The sequence below is a fragment of the Cheilinus undulatus genome, linkage group 7 (assembly GCF_018320785.1).
Source record: "Cheilinus undulatus linkage group 7, ASM1832078v1, whole genome shotgun sequence".
Lineage (NCBI taxonomy): Eukaryota > Metazoa > Chordata > Actinopteri > Labriformes > Labridae > Cheilinus > Cheilinus undulatus.
In genome coordinates this window covers 48,213,780-48,231,999 of record NC_054871.1, presented here as the reverse complement: position 1 = coordinate 48,231,999, position 18,220 = coordinate 48,213,780, and the positions used below count along the sequence as shown (strand labels likewise).

The following is an 18,220-nucleotide window of genomic DNA, read 5'->3' as shown; positions in this document are numbered from 1 at the left end:
ATCATGTTTTCACACAAAGAGCTTGTTGTCTGGTCTGCAGAGGGTCAGAGACGTCCTGGGACACACACAGCAGCTCCTGCTGCTCCAGGAGGGCAGGGGTCTTCGGGCTGGGTCTCAGCTCACTGTAGTCCTGGTAGTCGTGGGGGGTTGTGTGCTTAGGTGGGCTGTGGTGAACCACAGACTGTGTGTGGTTGGAGATGAGAGAGGAAAAGGTTGTTTTTGTCTCCTCTGAGGGCAGAAATGTAAGAATTCCTGCAGTGACAGCACTCACATTCACCAGATTTTAACTTTAGGACATTTTTTCCCTATAAGAATAAAACGGAGGAAAATAAGAATGCCCAAAATTCTCTTAAAACACCTTTTTTCCCTCATAGAATGTAATGGTCTTGTTTTGAATCTCAATGATGCTGAGTCAAAGTTTATCTCTATAAGGAGACTAAGCTAACTTGATAGTTTTAAAGTTAAGAATTAAGGAGGTTGGTGAGTTCAAGCTCTTTGGAATAATCTTAGATATACAGCTCAATTTTAATAAAAATGTGAAGAAAATCACAAAATTCATGCTCTGTATTGAGACTCTAAAACTCCAAAATCCCTGTTAAAAAGCAAATACACCCATTCCTCCAAAATAAAACTTAATGACCCATAAATGTGTAGCACCCTAGTCTGCATCCTCTGATGCAATTTTTAATTCTTATATACTCTTAATAATGGAGTAACAGCACCATCTAGTGTTCAAACAGGAAATAACAGCCCTTCAAAGTAAGGCCATGTAAATTAGGGAAAATGTTGCACCTTTAGAGAACAAATATCTTAAGTGCAATCATTTTAGGGCTCAGAGCAGAAGAGTCCTCCTTCACCAGTATTTCCTCTTGTGATCTTTTTGCATAAGCCTGATAAAAGCAGTATAGTCTACGTTTTACAGTCTCAGCAGACTATTACGCTTATTTTTGTGATCCAAGCAGCTTTTTAACCAGTCAACCATGTAACTGACGGGCATTATCTACTCATGAAATTGTATTTAATTAACATACTATAAGAATTTAAATAAAAGCACATCCCAAAATAGGATGATGATTTTAGCTCTCTCTCTCTCTCTCTCTCTCTCTCTCTCTCTCTCTCTCTCTATATATATATATGTGTGTGTGTGTGTGTGTGGGGGGGGGGGGGTGTGTGTCATTATATATTAGCTTTTTTTTGCCATTTTGGAACCAAAAACATGCAAAAAGCTGCTCAACTGTTGTCAGGAATCTACCCCCATTCATAAATTCTAACATTAACACAGAGGCATGGTCATTCAAAACTCTGAAATAGTTAAAAGCCTGAGCTTATAACTAAAGTTTTATGGCAGACACAATTTATAAAAATGCAAACATCAAGTTTGTAAAACAGAAAATGTTTTAATTTATTCTCTAAAATAATCATTAAAAGGCACAATAATTCAACCATCACAGACAAACCAAAGCAACAAAATATCATCAAACAGAGTTTACAACATTGATGGAAATTCAAGCCAATAACATCCAGTAACAAGGAACAGGATCACTCCAGTGATCTAACCCTAATACAAAATAAAATTATCATCTGAATACAGGCATGAGCTACTGATCCTGTTCTATAACTACAACAAATATAAAAATATGTCAAACTTTCATAAAAATAAAACCGTATGTTGCATTGTCATGTCATTTTAAATGAACTTAACCTCACAATGACTCATCTGACAGCAGATTTTCAGTGTATAAAACAGCACCAAACAATAAAATTAAGAAAAAACTAAATAACAAACCACAGCAATCAATTCAACTTCATATCATAATGTCAGATTTATCTGAAGTACTAGAGGAGGAGAGTTAGCACTGATCATTAGCACCGTATCTGATACAGGATTCTAATATTAGAGTAAAAGTTCAGTAAAATCTTAACGTTAGCTCAGACTGAAGTGCTACGGCAGACCAAACTCTTAAGGTTTCTAATTATTAGCACTCAAATAAGGTTTGTCTTCTTTAAAAGAAGCTGCTGGGACTAAAACTTCCTAACATAAGTACAGAGCTGGTAAAATTAAAAGAAATGTGTGAAGCTACTGTTTGGAGGAGGAATCCCTCAAAGAGTTCAGATGTAAACACGCTGTTTCACTGCACAGTGTTAAACATGTTCTACAAAGTCTGCTTTAACCTAGTTTAGATTATTTTTTAGCTTATTTTAATTTATTTTTCTCATTTAATATGATGCTATGCATTTCATGTACAATTTTGTAACCATGATGAGGAAACATGGTATTTTTCTGGCACCTTGTAAATGGGCAGAGTGTTTACATTGACCTTAAGATAAAAAAAATACCTGTGGAGAAATTTCATTTAAAACAACCCAACCTTTAACCTCTATTGTGTTTTGACTCTTGGGTTTTTAAAATGGTGGAGTAACAGCACCATCTAGTGTTAGAAGATAGACCCTGGATGGAAATGTGACTCATAGCCCTTTAAGACGATGCATGAACAGGGATTCACTCGTATACCTGTTGTAGGCATTCAGATAACCAAGTGTTATTCTTTAACGCTCTGTGCTGATGCAGCTCAGTGTGTACTACAAACAGACTGACATCTGATGGATCAGACTGCTTACAGAGGTGGTCTGAGGTACCTTCATCTGGGTTGGACTGGTTGTATAGATGCTAAAGATACTGGCACGCATTAAAGACTGCCCTGCTAACTGGTGTGATGTGCTGTATTTCACTAGTAAACATACACTTTAATGCCAAAAGTATTCACTCACCCACCCAAAGAATTGAAATTAGGTGTTCCAATCACTTCCATGGCCACAGGTGTATAAAATCAAGCATCTAGCCATGCAGACTGTTTCTACAAACATTTGTGACAGAATGGGTCGCTCTCAGGAGCTCAGTGAATTCCAGCGTGGTGCTGTGATAGGATGCCATCTGTTCAACAAGTCCAGTGGTGAAATTTCCTCTCTCCTGAGTATTCCACAGTCAACTGTCAGTGGTATTATAACAAAGTGGAAGTGATTGGGAATGACAACAACTTAGCCACCAAGTGGTAGGCCATGTAAAAGGACAGAGCGGGGTCAGTGGATGCTGAGGTGCATAGTGTGCAGAGGTAAACTTTCTGCACAGTCAGACCTCCAAACTTCATGTGGTCTTCAGATTAGCTCAAGAACAGTGTGTAGAGAGCTTCATGGAATGGGTTTCCATGGCCGAGCAGCTGCATCCAAGCCATACATCACCAAGTGCAATGCAAGTGTCGGATGAAGTGGTGTAAAGCACGCTGCCACTGGACTCTAGAGCAGTGGAGACATGTTCTCTGGAGTGACTAATCACACTTCTCCATCTGGCAATCTGATGGATGAGTCTGGGTTTGGCGGTTGCCAGGAGAACGGTACTTGTCTGACTGCATTGTGCCAAGTGTAAAGTTTGGTGGAGGGGGGATTATGGTGTGGGCTTGTTTTTCAGGAGCTGGGCTTGGCCCCTTACTTTCAGTGAAAGGAACTCTGAATGCTTCAGCATACCAAGAGATTTTGGACAATTCCATGCTCCCAACTTTGTGGGAACAGTTTGGGGATGACCCCTTCCAACATGACTGTGCACCAGTGCACAAAGCAAGGTCCATAAAGACATGGATGAGACAGTTTGGTGTGGATGAACTTGACTGGCCTGCACAGAGTCCTGACCTCAACCTGACAGAACACCTTTGGGATGAATTAGAGCAGAGACTGAGAGCCAGGCCTTCTCGTCCAACATCAGTGTGTGACCTCACAAATGTGCTTCTGGAAGAATGGTGAAAAACTCCCATAAACACACTCCTAAACCTTGTGGAAAGCCTTCCCAGAATAGTTGAAGGTGTTATAGCTGCAAAGGATGGACCGACGTCATATTAAACCCTATGGATTAAGAATGGGATGTCACGTAATATAAGAGTCAAGGCAGGTGAGCGAATACTTTTGTCAATATAGTGTATCGAGATGAGAACTACAGTTCTTTTTAGAGTGTCAATGCTCTGGCTTTTTTTCCTGTTGTTTTCTCCTCCCCTTGTCCGTCTTTGTGAGTATGTTTGCGTGTGCAACACCTTCTGATAATCTGGTTGGATCACACCTTCATCCCATCTACTCGTCTGCCTTAATATATGAAACCTAGGTTCAGCTTAGCTCATCTCCAGCAGTGGTGTTTGTCAGCTGCTCTGCACAACCTCAGTTCAGAGTATACTGCTTTTGGGTTTTTCCACTGTTTTCTAATAGTTTCTCTGTGGTCAGATCCTGCTACATCTACGGTAAAGACAACTCAGGAACCCCAAAAGGAAAGTCAACAGAGTCAGAATTCTTCAGTGTCCTCAGCACTTCTTAAACCAACTAGACTGCAACTTTGTGCCTCCTCAATCCCCACAATAAACCATGTTAAACTGCCTTCATCGTCTGTCTGCTTCAAGTAAATCTTAAAGTCGTAATGTAGAAGTTTAGATTATTTGTCTCTTGTAATGAGAGCCAGTCCTTCATTTTCCAAACAGGGCAAGATTTGTTTTCAAAATAAATTTTGCACAAAAAGTAACAATGCTTCTTGGCAATGAACTATGCTGTTAGAAAGTCTGTTTATTTCCCTTTAAAATGGTGCCACATTTGTAAGGAACATGCATTTGTGGCATGAGCAGCAGAGTTGAGTATGAGGGTTGAACCTGCCAGGTTCCACATAGCAGGAGATGATAGACACAGGCCATGAAGTGGGCATCCTATTAAGACTGTGTCCTCACCCTGTCGGCACTTCAGAACTGTAGGCTGTCCTATACAGACTTATAGTCAATGTTTGCAGGATGATATGGCCAACGGCTCTCTGCCCAGACAATCCAGAACAGACTGCCAATCCCTGGTCTTACTGGACTACCTGCCATGACTCAGCCACAGTTAGAGAGCCACAGAAATGACGTACGGGCTTCTTGTTACACAAGAGGCAGGTAAATGAATCCTTTAGGTTGTCAGTGAATACGGACTGTTAATGCATAGTATGGACACACGTACTAAAATGTAGACTATTGGTATCTGAATGCCCAAAACTCATCACTAGTTCAAATGTAAACAGGCTTTCATCATGCAGACTGTTATTTCCCGTTAAACCGTCCTCTCAGCAGTGTAACATTCATGTGCCGGTCAGCATTTGAGGATTTCATAGCTTTATTTGGTGAAAGTAGAAGTCTAACCATCAAAACCAACTTTGAATACCTTGAATTTTATTATTCTGACATGAGGTACAGCTGAACGTCCTCGTCCTGAGTTAGAGGAAGCTGGCTCTTAGACGCTGAGGAGACAGGCTTCTTTTGCTGTTAAATGCCTGAAATACAGAAAATGAAGTGAATTATTTTTAAACCCCCTAATATTAGAAAAAAGAACACAAAAGCCTGGATGTCAGAGTACGTACCCTTTTAGCCATGGATGTGCATGCAAGTGGACAGAGATAGATCTGAGTCTACTCTGAATTTTACCTCTGCTCATGTGATGAAACTCTAGCTATAATCTTGGTGTTTTCTTTCACTGTCAGATATTAAAGGAACTTACAAGACTGCGAGTCGGGCTGAGAGAGCGAGAGCGAGCTGGGCTCACACTTCTGCTTCGGTATCTGCTCCACTGTAAAAAATAAATAAATAAATAAATAAATACATCATCAGGAAGGACATAAATCTTCTCATGTGTCTCTATTTTCCAATAGGCATTCTCTGAATTGGTGCCTAGTCATTTTAAAGGGGCCCGTAGACTCAGTCCCCTTGTTACTATTATCTAAAGCAGGGGTTCTGAACATTGGGGTCGGGACCCCATTGGGGGTCATGAGACACTGAGAGGGGGTCTCCAGATACCTTTAAAAACTAAGAACATTTTTGAATTTTTACCCATTTTATCACATTTCCCACCAATTTTGCCTAATTTTAACACATTTTTGCAACTTAAAACCCATTTTTTGTCAATTTTAAACCCTTTTTACCACTTTTTTCTTCCTGTTTTAGCCACTTATAAAATCGTGCCACTCTCTGCCTATTGCTGGCTCTGTTGACACATTATTGCTGCTTTTAACCCCTTTTACTACTTTTTAAGCCACATTTCACAATTTGATTTACCCATTTTTGCCAGTTTCTGACTTTTTCTGCCTCAGCTCAGCTCTGCACATATCAATTTTCATCTCATCTCACCAAATTTCCACCTATTTTTGCCACTTTAACACCATTTCAGCCATTTTTGAATCCCGTTTTACCACTTAATATTCCCATTTTTGCCACTTTAACATATTTGTGCCATTTTGTTTTGGATATTTTGGCACTTTTATCTTATTTTTGGCATTTCTAACCCATTTCTGCTACTTTTAAAATTCAATTTCACCACCTTTCCGAACATTTTTTTTTTGCCATTATCAACTCATTTAGCAATTTTAACATATTCTAATTCTATTTATAACAAAGGGATTTACATTTTTAAGAGGGCTACTTACTACACAAATGAATTACAAATTGTCTCTTTGATAAGAGTGATTATTATTCAGGTTAAATATAAAATACCACAGCTTAACTTTACAATGGACCATGATTTTGCTGGCCCCCAGTTTGGCTAGGCTCCAGAAAGCTCTCCCATCCCCCCCCAATGGGCGACCTTGTCTGCACATGACTATTCCTGAATGTGCACGGCCGTGTTCAGCCACCTTCAGGTACAGTGGGGGACCCCGGTCACTGGCACCTTTATTTTGGGGGTCGAGGGCTGAAAAGCTTGTGAACCCCTGATCTAAAGCAGGGTGGCAAACTGCAGCCTAGAGTTCATTTTTGATTGACCCTCGGCAATTTAGATGTATGGTAAAGCCACGTGTAAGGGTATAAGTATGATGTTCAGAAAAGTCTTGTCTCCTCTTCTGCCCACATGTACCACGCCATGTTGTCTGTGTGTCTCCATTGCACTTTTGCAATGTATTTCTATATCAAAAAGTCTGAAAAAACCTCCTCATGAGAGCGTAAAAACTTTTTAGCAATTTTTGAGAGGTTTTCGAAATCCAGGTGTTTCCATTACCAGTTTTTTTTTTTTTGCACTACTTAGATTTAGTTTTCTAAGGGTAACGGGAACACAGCTACTGAGAGGGGATCACCAGATCCCTTGCAAAAAACAAAGAATATTTCAAAAATATTTCAAATTGTATATGCTACTAATTTTTAATAAAAATACATGCATTAAATTAGTTTAAATGTACTTTAAAAAACACAGGTATTTGTTGAGAGCTATGCTAAAATCAAAGTTATGTTTAAAAAACCTGCAACCATCATGGGGGTTGCGGGCCAAAAAGGTTGAGGACCCCCAGTCTAGAATCCTGTCCCTGCTGTGACTGAGTTTGACACCCCTGTTTTAAAGCCTGATACCTCAAATATTATCCAGAAAAGTCTCATTTTTAGATGTTTTTTTAAGCCTCCTACTGAAATTCAAATGAAGAAAAATTGCCATAAAAATTCACTTTTTTTGTTTTGTATTGCATTTGCTACATTACGTAGATCTTCAATTGATAATCCACCAGAGGGCTTTTTTATCATTTATCAGATCGTATTTCAAAATGTTTTTAAGTTATTTAGTGATCATGTTGATTAAGTGTGTTTTAAATATGATAAAAGTGGTTTTAAAGAGTTAAAGAGTCAGTACCACAGCTCCTCGTCGAGTCACAGCCTCGCCCTTCACCAGAACCACATCTCCCTCCACCAAAGCCGGCCACACGTGGTACAGGACCAGAGGAGCCGTGAAATCAGAGTCATAGCTGCGACGATACCTGATGGACAGACAGAGGAAGTGCTGAAGAAAGTGCTGAAGCTGCCATCTACTAGGGGGAGGCTGTGATAACCTCAGATCTTTCACAACGATTGTATAAAACTGTAGCTTGATCCGTTAAGGTCTGAAAAGGTCTCTAGTATTTCTCTCAAAGTTGTGAACAAGACTGACCTGTTTTCGTTGTAAAGTTCTCCATCACTGGCAAAAGCCAAGTCGAGCGGTGGGTCCAACGTCTGCACAGCGAAGGCGACTCTGCACGTCTCTCTGATCAGAGAGCTGATGAGGACGAAGTCCACCTCAGGAGGGAAGGAGATCCGAGGGTTCACGTTCATGGCGTTGATCACATCCTGAGAAGATTAAATACACAGTCAGACCAAGTACAGCAGATTTTTCAGTATTAATGTGTATTCAGTATTAATTCTCACATTGACACTGGTCTGGACGTCATACAGGTCCAGGTTTCTGACAATGTAGTCCACAGCTGCGTCCTCCAGACTCTCTGGACCGTAATGTGATGGTGACAGCGTTTTTCTCACGCGCAGCTTGAACTGGCGGTATGCCAGTTTTGCTGTTTGAAAGGATTCCTGTGACATGTTTGAAAACAAATACATTTTAATTATTCATTAAAAAATTATCCCTGAGTCTTTGAATTAAAAATGCAACTAGAGCGTGATTGATATGATCATATTTGGCACTAAAAAAATTAAATTAATAGCTCAAGTGGGATGCAAGGCAATGCTACACAATGCAACACAATATGAAATATTATTCGATATAATGCAGTTTGATACAATACGATATAAACCGATAAAGTAAGGTGTTCTTAAAGAGCACATGATGATAACTAATGTGTCAATCTCCACCACTGGCTCAAGAATACGCAAAATCATCATACCACGACAGCGATGAAGATGATTTTCTGGACCATCTCTGAGTCTGTGATGTATCGTCTCAGCAGACTCTGGGCCTCAAGTCGCTCCACGGCGTACAGGTCACTGAGGCGAGACACAAGGCGAGCACGTCTGGACGAGTTAGTGAGCTGCGCTCTGGTGGGCGACTCACTCCTCACCGGGCTGGCTGATCGACTGAGCCGGGGCAGGGGGCTCGGAGAACGGCTCCTCACCAATCTGAGGGAGTCGGAGGGAGAAAATCAAACTACATGAACATGAAACACACAGTTCTGCAGAGTGATGTCTTCATATGGGTGTAGTATGTGTTATATCTGGGTGTCAGGTGTACCTCTCCTGCAGCATGGCCTTCTCATTGCTCAGGTAGGACACTTCATCTCTAAGTAAGCGAATCTGACGCTCGTAGTCATCAAGAGCATCCACCTTTCTTTTATAAATCTCCAGCTGCTCGTGAGCCGATCTCAAACTAAGACACAGACACACCTCATATTAGTAAACAGGAAATAAACCGTACATTACGTTTAAAAGGAGATCAAACCCAGTAGTTTTTCTCTCTCACTCACTCTGCCTTCAGCTGTAATATTTCATCCTCAGTGGCCAGCAGAGTGGTCGCTGATTTGTTCTTTGTCTCATCAAGTTCAGTCTGAGCTTCGACCAACCTGTTCAAACAAAACATTTAAACTTTTCTTGTTAATTTTGACACATAATTCAGACTGTAAGCTGAAAGGCTGGACATAAAATGGGAAAACTTTCTCTAGAGTCCCTATTCCAAGGACATTTACAGTACAGCAGTTATTCCATAAACCCTGCAGGTACAGAAAGTTCAACACAGGCTCCACGACATAAAGTCAGCTCTCAAAAACTAGAAACTACAACCTAATGGTTATTTGCCTTCACAAGGTATTCAGTTACCAGATAGAGAAAGTGCAGTGACGGGCTTGTTTCTATGGAAGTGTGACCATATTGAAAATGCAGAGACAAACAGATTAGGGAGACATTACAAGGCATGCAAGCAAATGTTATGGGACAAGAATTTTTTTAACAGGAGTCCAAACTTGTTGTCTCAAAGAGGCAACATTAGGGCGTAGGTGGCCGAGTGGTTTAAGGCGCCCTATGCCGGCCCGGGGTATGAATCCGGCCTTTGGCACTGTCCCACATGTCTCTCCCCAGCAATCTCATCCCTGTTTCTGATTCTGTCCATTGTCTTCTACTCTCAATAAAGGCATAAAAACCACAAAAATAAATCTTAAAAAAGGGAACATTAATCTTAAAACAGGTACAACTAGGTTAAAAAATAGAGAACACGTGTTTCAAGTCAGGTATGGAAGCATGTGCTGGTCTGGTGTTTCGCTATGCCAACTTTGGTCCTGTTTTGTTATGGCCTCCTGCTGGCCATACTCCAGGACTGCACCAGGCCCATGCCCCATCTTTCCAGGTATCCTGGCCGCTCCAGGCATCTGGACCAGTGGTATGTGGTGAGCTGGATCAGGCCCCAAAAAGTGCAGTTGCCGCTCCCTTATCAGGCAGCTGACCCTTCTAATCCCCGCTATCCTGAGCATAACAGCATTAGACACATGGTCCTGCAAGCGATACCCAAAGATGTGATGAAAAGCAGCTGTTACAAAGTAGTCCAGTCAGTGCCTCTGGTCATCAGTCAACATTCAGGCCTCACAAAAGTATAGAAAGAGTTGGGGGGGGGGGTATGACTGAAAGACTCTGACTTTCATCCACATGCTCAGATACCGGGAACGCCACACTGTCCTGCTCAGCAAAACCCATTGCCCCATACATGAGTCCGAGTCTGGGGCTGAGCTCAGCCTCGCAATAAGCAGATTGATGCATTACTCTGCCAAGGTGGGTGGACTACTCTACAACTTCCACATTCTCACCATCCACAGACACAGACTCAATGGCAGTATCCAAGGTGTTCCCAAGTGCCCAGATCTTTGTTTTGGCCAAAGAGACTTGCATTCCCAGTGCTCCAGCCTCCTCACTCAGCAAGTTATGCATCTCTGCAAGGACCACGGCATCATCAGTAAAGTCCAGATCAGTAATCTGGACATCATCAAATGACACTCCACAGTTTACTGCCCCATCTAGTCCAGGGGTTCTCAACTGGTGGGTCGGGACCCAAAAGTCGGTCTCAGAGCAGTTTTTAGTGGGTCACGACCAGGTGTCTGAAAAAAAAAAAACGGCGGAAAAAGTCCTGAAGTCCTTATTGGACATGCATCGATACCTTTGATTTTATCCTGTTTCACTGTGAAATTTGGTAAATTTAAATGTTTGATCAATATTTCAAATAACATATCTCCTCTTCTGCAATAAATGGCTACTTTTCCCATGATAATGGAGTAATTTCACAAGTTCTCTGGAAAATTGGCAAAAATGTACAGATAATGATGGGAAAAGACGATATAAAATATGTAAGTTTTGTCCCTTTTCTTTTTTTATATCATATTCAATTAACTAAACATGTGCTGTTGAAAATTTTTTGGAAACTTTGGTCACAATCTGTCGTAAGACATACTGGTGGGTCCTGAGGCCAGAACCAGTTGAGAACCACTGATCTAGTCCACACGGGTACTGAGGAGTGAAGGAGCAAAGACCCCTGCCTTACCCCAGAATCAACTCGAAAAAACTCAGAGATGGAGCCATCAAGGATCTCATTCTCACGTATGATATGACGAAAATTTTAGAAACATATCTAAATATGTAAGAAACCCTGCTCTGATTTACTGAATGATATTGCAATTATCTTGTCTTCCATTGCTCTTTTGGTCTGGTGAGGCACATGTGACGCCTGGCTTTAAAAATGAAATAGTTGCACTGTTGTCAATTTTTATCTTTGTCTGTGTAAAGATGAAAATGATTCAGTTGCTTGAAATGGGTTTTGCCAAGCAAATTCTCATAATTACTCGTGATTTTTCAGTGATAGTCCAGGTTGTAAGCAATAACTCAAAATATCTGGAAAGGAGAATGTTGAAATATTCAAAACCTCAGGAACAAGAGAAATGCTGAAACAGAAAATGTGCCTGTAAAGAGGAAACACATGGTGTGATTATGGACACATGGGCACATTTAGCCTTGATTTAAGACTTGACTTATTGAAACTCACTCTGATCTGACCGAGTCCAGCTGCAGGCGAGTCGAGCACAGCTGATTCTCCAACTTCTGAACGTCACTGTCATGAGAGGCCGAGAGCTCCCTGATCATCCTGTCCTTCTCCACCGACTCCTGAATAAAAAGATGTGACAGAAATAACAAATAAAAATGGTTTTGGTGTATTTTAGATTGATTCACTGATAATAAATTCAGCACAACAAGGGTTAGTAGCAGCATCATGTCACCTGGATGAGCTGTAAACTGGTGTCATCAGAGACTGAAGGCCTCGCCATTGAGAAACACGTCCCAAGCCAGGGCAGTAGGCGTGTTTTGAGAGTGTCCACTCCGGCATAATGTCCACCTGATTCATGAGTAGAATACAACAAAACAATGCAGATCTTTGAGGAGATTTAATGATTCTATAGATGTGCTTCTAAACTCAAATGTTCAACTGGGAAACAGCCCAAACTAGTGTTTGAGAAGGGCAGAGCCTTTAAAAAGTCTCAGAGAATAGTCGGACAAACTTTCTGTCTGTCGGATTCATTATGGGCCAATCAGAGGGGCAAAAAAAAATGAGGTAGTAGGCGTGCTCTCAGAGCTCTTCTTTGCTCATCTTTTAAAAAATAAATGTCCACTTCTAGTAAAAAACTGCCGCTATATCTACATTTATGTTAATATCTTCACCAGCCAACATTGTTAGCAGATTTTCAGTATAAATAACTAACCTGGGGCACCTCTCTAAACATGACATTGATTTGTCAGACAGAAGTTTGAAAGAAGGATCTGCCTGATGACCGACATAAAACCTGGACATTACATCAGCTTTGCAAGGTCAAAATTGCAGGCAAGCTCATGAACATTGTTTAAATTGCCCAAATATGTTGCCAACATTTCAAAGAGTAACTGGTGAGGAGTGAAGTTTCCAGTCTCCCCTTGCCAGTTACACCTAATGGTGGCAGTATTGATTCTACAGCAGGGGCATAGTCAAAGATTTTGGGCCCCCCAGAAAGAATATTACACAGGGCCCCCCTTAACAGGCTAGCCAAGCAACAAATGCTGCATCATTTTTACAAATATCTACGCATTAAATTGTTTTTCTGAACCATAATTTACCGATGTATGAGCAATATCTTTACTATGGTTAAACTAAATTTACTCGCATTATTTCACAGCACTGGACTATACCATTTTGTAATTTTTAAGGGAGGAGCAGGGTCCTTCCAGTATTTTATTTCACTCTATTTGATACAAATTTAGGTCTGTTGACCAATTCTTGTGGTTGCTTGTGATTCAATAATGATGCTAATTACTAAGAAAAAATAAATAAAAACACACTTCTCATTACAGACTTCCCATGGGCCCCTCCCCACTGTGGGCCCGGGTAATCAGTACCCTTTTCCCCCCTGCACTACGGCCATGCTACAGCATCGGTATATATCGATATTTACAAAGTACTTTTTGGTACCTACCCCTATAACAAAGTAGCAATACTAAATAAGCACATTAAAATACATCTTGCCACCACTTCTCCCCTGTGTGCGTCCCTGCCTCTCTCTCCTCCAGACTGTGTTGGCGCTGTCACGTGACTTTGGAGACCAACCAGACATATCTATCCTGCTGTACCATGTGACTTTGGGGACCAATAATACACAAGTAATGGATCTAATCAGCTCTGTGCACGCATATGAACCCAGCCGTCCTTCTCACTCAATGTGGCCCCCTAGCCAATTTCAAAAACATAACAAAAATTACTCTAAGGACACATGTCAATACCTCAAAATGTATGAAGACTGAATTGTACCACCATAATAAGATAAATATTTTTATGAAAATCTTTGATGACTTGTACTTCTTAAACCAATGCTTGAAATTAGTGGTCACAGTAGGCTAATCTATCACTATCTGAATTTAAAGAAACTTTTATGTTATAGATATTTGAATTTTAAGTGTAAGGTTGTGCTTTAAGTATTTATTTTTATTTGCTCATTTTTTACCTGCTTGCACAAACATTTTAATTTGATAGAAGTTTCTCTAAATAAACATCTTAATTACATAGATACGTTTTTTTAATGTCCTTTAAATGTGTACGTTTAAAAATTTTGGTAGTCCAATATGTTTTTTCTTCAAAAGTATCAGTACAGTTACAACAAAAAGTATCAGAATCATATCGAATTTTTTAAAAACTGGGATCACCCACCCCTAGTTTCACACACTTTTCCAAATGTTGTGAGCATATTTAGACAGAGCTCTGAAGATTGCTATGTTTCTGTAGACTACTTTTTGATACTGATTGTATAAATAATGGAGGTCTTACAATGCCATAAACACATGGTATTCAAAAGTATGGAAACTTAACAACCTTAATATAAAGAAATACTGTCAATGGTTGGGTATAATAGAAAGTATGGAGAACTTTGTCTGATTTTTTTGTGAATCAGGACAATAATAAGACCAATATTGAGTTTCTAGAACTTTAATTTTCATTTCTGCGTTATCTAAAATGTTTTAGGATTATCTGACTTTTATAGAGTCATTTTAAAGTTTATCATTCCACTACTTTGACAACCATCTGTTTCGGGTTTTTTCTTTACAAAAAAACAACATTAAACTATATATTGTATGTTACCATCAAGCTTATAAGGATTGAGATTGGATTTTTGGTCAACATTTTTACTTTCAATCTAAATTTGAAACATCAAACCCCTTCATTAGAAGAGCACCAGTATCAAATATTAGATAAGTGTATGGTAATAATACAACAAATCATGAGAAATTACTAGATTTATTAGATTAATGCCATGTAAATTATAACCCCCAAGAGGAAGATCAAGCTTACCTTCAGCAGCTGCGAGGTTAAGAATGGCGAAGAGTTGTCCCTGAATTTTGGCGGTGAGTTCGATCAGCTCACAACACCTGTTTAGATTCTGATCACAGGAAATCACCTGGTGTGGTCAACAGAACACAAAGTTTAATGAATGATCAAACACAGACCTCATACATGTAGAGAACATAATTGAAATTACAATAAATAAATGGTCATATGCAAAGGCACGTTCTTTTCTATTGGACTCTATTTACATGCACAGCAGTGTTAATGACTCCACTTATTTACCACAACAGCTAAACTTTACTATTTTAATTGTGTGCAGTGTTCCTATGAATTTTCCCTGGCACTGGTATTTAAAGTGCATTCAGAAAGTAGTCTACTCAGATCCCCTTCACTTTTTTCACTTTTTCATTTTACAATCTGATGCAACAGTTGAAAAATGTAGTTGTAGACTGCTCTCATTATTCTACACTCAGTACCCCATCATGACAAAGTGAAAACAGAATTTTCAAACATATTGCAAATTTAGGAAAATAAAGAACTGAAATTTCACATTGCCATAAGTATTCAGACCCTTTGCAAAAACACTTCAAATTTAATTCAGGTTCATTCCATTCCTCTTGATCACAGTTGACATGTTTCTACACCTTGATTGGAGTCCACCTGTGGTAAATTAAATGGATTCAATGTGATTTGGAAAGGTACAGACCTCTCAATAGAAGGTCTCACAGCTGACAATGCATATCAGAGCAAAAACCAAGCCATGAGGTCAAAGGAGCTACAGAGCTCAGACAGGACTGTCGACAGACACAGATCTGAGAGGCTGCAAAAAACATTCTAGGGGAGACTGGGGGGCATTGTAACAATTTTCACAATTTCCTTCAACTCACAGATTACTTGGAATACACACACCATTTTAAATATAAGAAACATGTATTTTTGCACTAGTTAATAAAGCTATTGCTGTATTTTAACTCATAAAGGCATGTCTGTTTTGTTCAGTTCAATCAAAGACGTCAACATGTTACAACTGCCCCCGTAATGCGGTTATTGTAATAGTGTTTGGGGGCAAATTGTAACATAGACCAAAAACATCATAATTACCCTCTATGTTTCAGATTAGGGTTAACTCTTAAGTATTCCCATTTCTGCCACAGCATCACATAAATTTACCAAGGTTTTTTTCAATATGGTTTCTTATTTTCCCCAATTCAAGTAGGCTGTAATATGGATTCAAAGCAAAAGATGTAGGCTATATCATTTCAGATTCATCAGTCAAGAACTCTCTGTAGCCAAACTTTAATAAAACTGTGCAAAATAGACACATTAATATCGCTAAATAAAATTGATTATAAAGCAGTTTTACTTTTAAAATTTGTGAAATATATCTAGTCTTAAAAAGAAAAATTAAGTCAGCATTTGCTTATATGAGGCAGTATGGCTTGTAGTGGGCTATGGCAATTGCAAAACAATTGTAATGTTAGAATTGCCCCGACTAAGCAGCCATAATAAAATCTCTCATGCTAGCTACTAGCACTTATGTTAGCATAGGTTGTTCATGTTGATTTTTTACCAAAAAGGCTAGGGATAAAATTACAAGAGTTTGACTTTACTATCATCTAAACTTTAGACAGCAGAAGAAAAACATTTGACAAACCAAAAAGTAACTTTCGTACCTCAAAATCAGTTTTTTGTGAACAGCTTCTGTGGTGTTTAAGTATTCCTGCTCTTTTTCAGCAGGCAGAGAGAGAATCCTTCTGAGCATGTGCAGACTAGTTTCATCACTCTAGCTTGTTTCTCATTGGAGGAACTGAGTGTGTTACAAATGCCCCCGGTCTCCCCTACTAAAGGTGAAAGAACCCCCTACCTCTCCCACATAGCACGCATTTATTTTGGAGCAGACTTTAGCAATATTGTAAAGACTTTTTGTCTTTAACTGACAGACCATCAAACCAACATATAAAAGAAAACGTTAAAACACTACAGGCTAGGTCTAACTGGATGAAAAGACTATCTAAATCCCTCCCAGAAAAGAATACAAGCATGTCCTTCAACAAAGACACAAGCGATTCTTGTTTCTTTGTCCCCGTGCGTCACTTTATTTCCGGTAAAGCCGTCTACAGGAAGTGACAGGACGTGAACCATCTCAACCGTCAAGTAAAAGATCTCTGGAAAAGTCCAACCGTTGCCATGACGACCGGCGTCCATAGCAACCAAACTCTACTGAGAAAATCAATGTTTTCTACATGCGTCCGTCTTTACTGTAATTATTGAAAAACGTATGTATTCAAAAATAATCAATCCGAGTTTCTAGTCGTTTTTCTTTTATAAATGATTGAAATTTTAAAAAAATTACAGTTTTACGGCAGATAACTTAAAAACATGCCCACGATTCATCATCAGTATCCCGTTTTATAATATTTGAACCTTATTTTCTGGACTTAGTTTCCCGCTGATAAAATAACCGGATAAGGTGATTCTAAAGTTATCTCCTGGCTGTCTGAGGATCTAGGTGAAGTGCTGTGGTCAGATTGAGGTCGCTCATTCCTAATTAATGAACTTACATGGTAGTCTTTGTGCCAGCTCTCCAGCTTGTCCTGTAAGACGCTGAAGGATGAAGTATTGGTCAGCCTCCTTAATGTTTCCGCCATTTCCGTCCACGATTATGACGATAACCAGAGGGTTAAAATGCAGCCAGGAGGGAGACAGCAGCCAGCTCAGGGTGTTTCTGTTTCTGAGAGAGCCGTGTAGTAAAAATTCCTCCCCACCTTCGAAGCAAAGCAGCAGTTGCAGTTGTGGCAACCGAGGAGACGAGCCGGACAACTAAAGCTGAGGGTGTTTTATAGGATGAAGGGAGAAGCTAGGAGCTGCTTCAGTCAGAGCTCTGCAGGTTTCTGCTCCCTGCTCATGTAAATACGATAGTAATGTAATGTCATACTGTTAAACGACACCAAAGGCCCGCAGAGAGGCTAAAACCTGAGGCTCTGTAACACATGCTGCTGTTTCCGCTCAGTGGAGGATCAAATCCGATTATAATACAATAAGCATGCAGTGATATACTGACACATGCAGTATGAAGTCATTTTACTTTTTATAGACTATGAATTTTAAACATTTTGACTAAAACTAAGAACAAAAAAGCTCTGTTTGTAAAATGCAGGAAATGGGTTTGAATGATTAGAACTACCAATTCCTTATTTATTGATTTATCAAGGCACAGAGGCATTGATTATTCACATATAAAACTCACAAAAGACATACAAGGGAAATACATGACCAAGAAAAACAGGAGATAAATCATACCCAGTACAAAATGTTCAACCCCCAATTCCAAAAAAAAGTTGGGGCCCTTTATGAAATTTAAACAAAATACAATTGCAAACCTCATAAACCTATATTTTATTCACAGTGGAACATAAACAACATATCAGATGTTGGAACTGAGACATTTTACCATTAAATAAAAAAACATTAGCTCATTTTAAATTTGATGGTGGCAACACATCTCAAAAAAGTACGGACAGGGCCAACAAAAGGCTGGAAAACTAAGTGTTGCAGATGAAAAAAACAGCTGGAAGTGCATTTTAAAACTAATTAGGCTAAT

At 39.6% G+C, this 18,220-nt stretch overlaps 1 protein-coding gene across 1 annotated transcript; it reads right to left on the bottom strand.

Moving 5' to 3' along the window:
• Positions 1 to 4,852: 4,852 nt before the first annotated feature.
• spata18 (spermatogenesis associated 18) lies at positions 4,853 to 16,399 on the bottom strand. The gene is made up of 12 exons (XM_041791821.1): positions 16,293 to 16,399; positions 14,626 to 14,731; positions 12,035 to 12,150; positions 11,803 to 11,921; positions 9,251 to 9,346; positions 9,019 to 9,153; positions 8,675 to 8,906; positions 8,205 to 8,363; positions 7,951 to 8,126; positions 7,657 to 7,780; positions 5,551 to 5,619; positions 4,853 to 5,326 (listed from the first exon to the last, which is right to left on the bottom strand). The coding sequence occupies exons 3-12, from the start codon at positions 12,080 to 12,082 to the stop codon at positions 5,270 to 5,272; spliced, it is 1,215 nt and encodes a 404-aa protein (XP_041647755.1). The 5' UTR covers positions 12,083 to 12,150; positions 14,626 to 14,731; positions 16,293 to 16,399; the 3' UTR covers positions 4,853 to 5,269.
• Between the last annotated feature and the right edge of the window lie 1,821 nt (positions 16,400 to 18,220).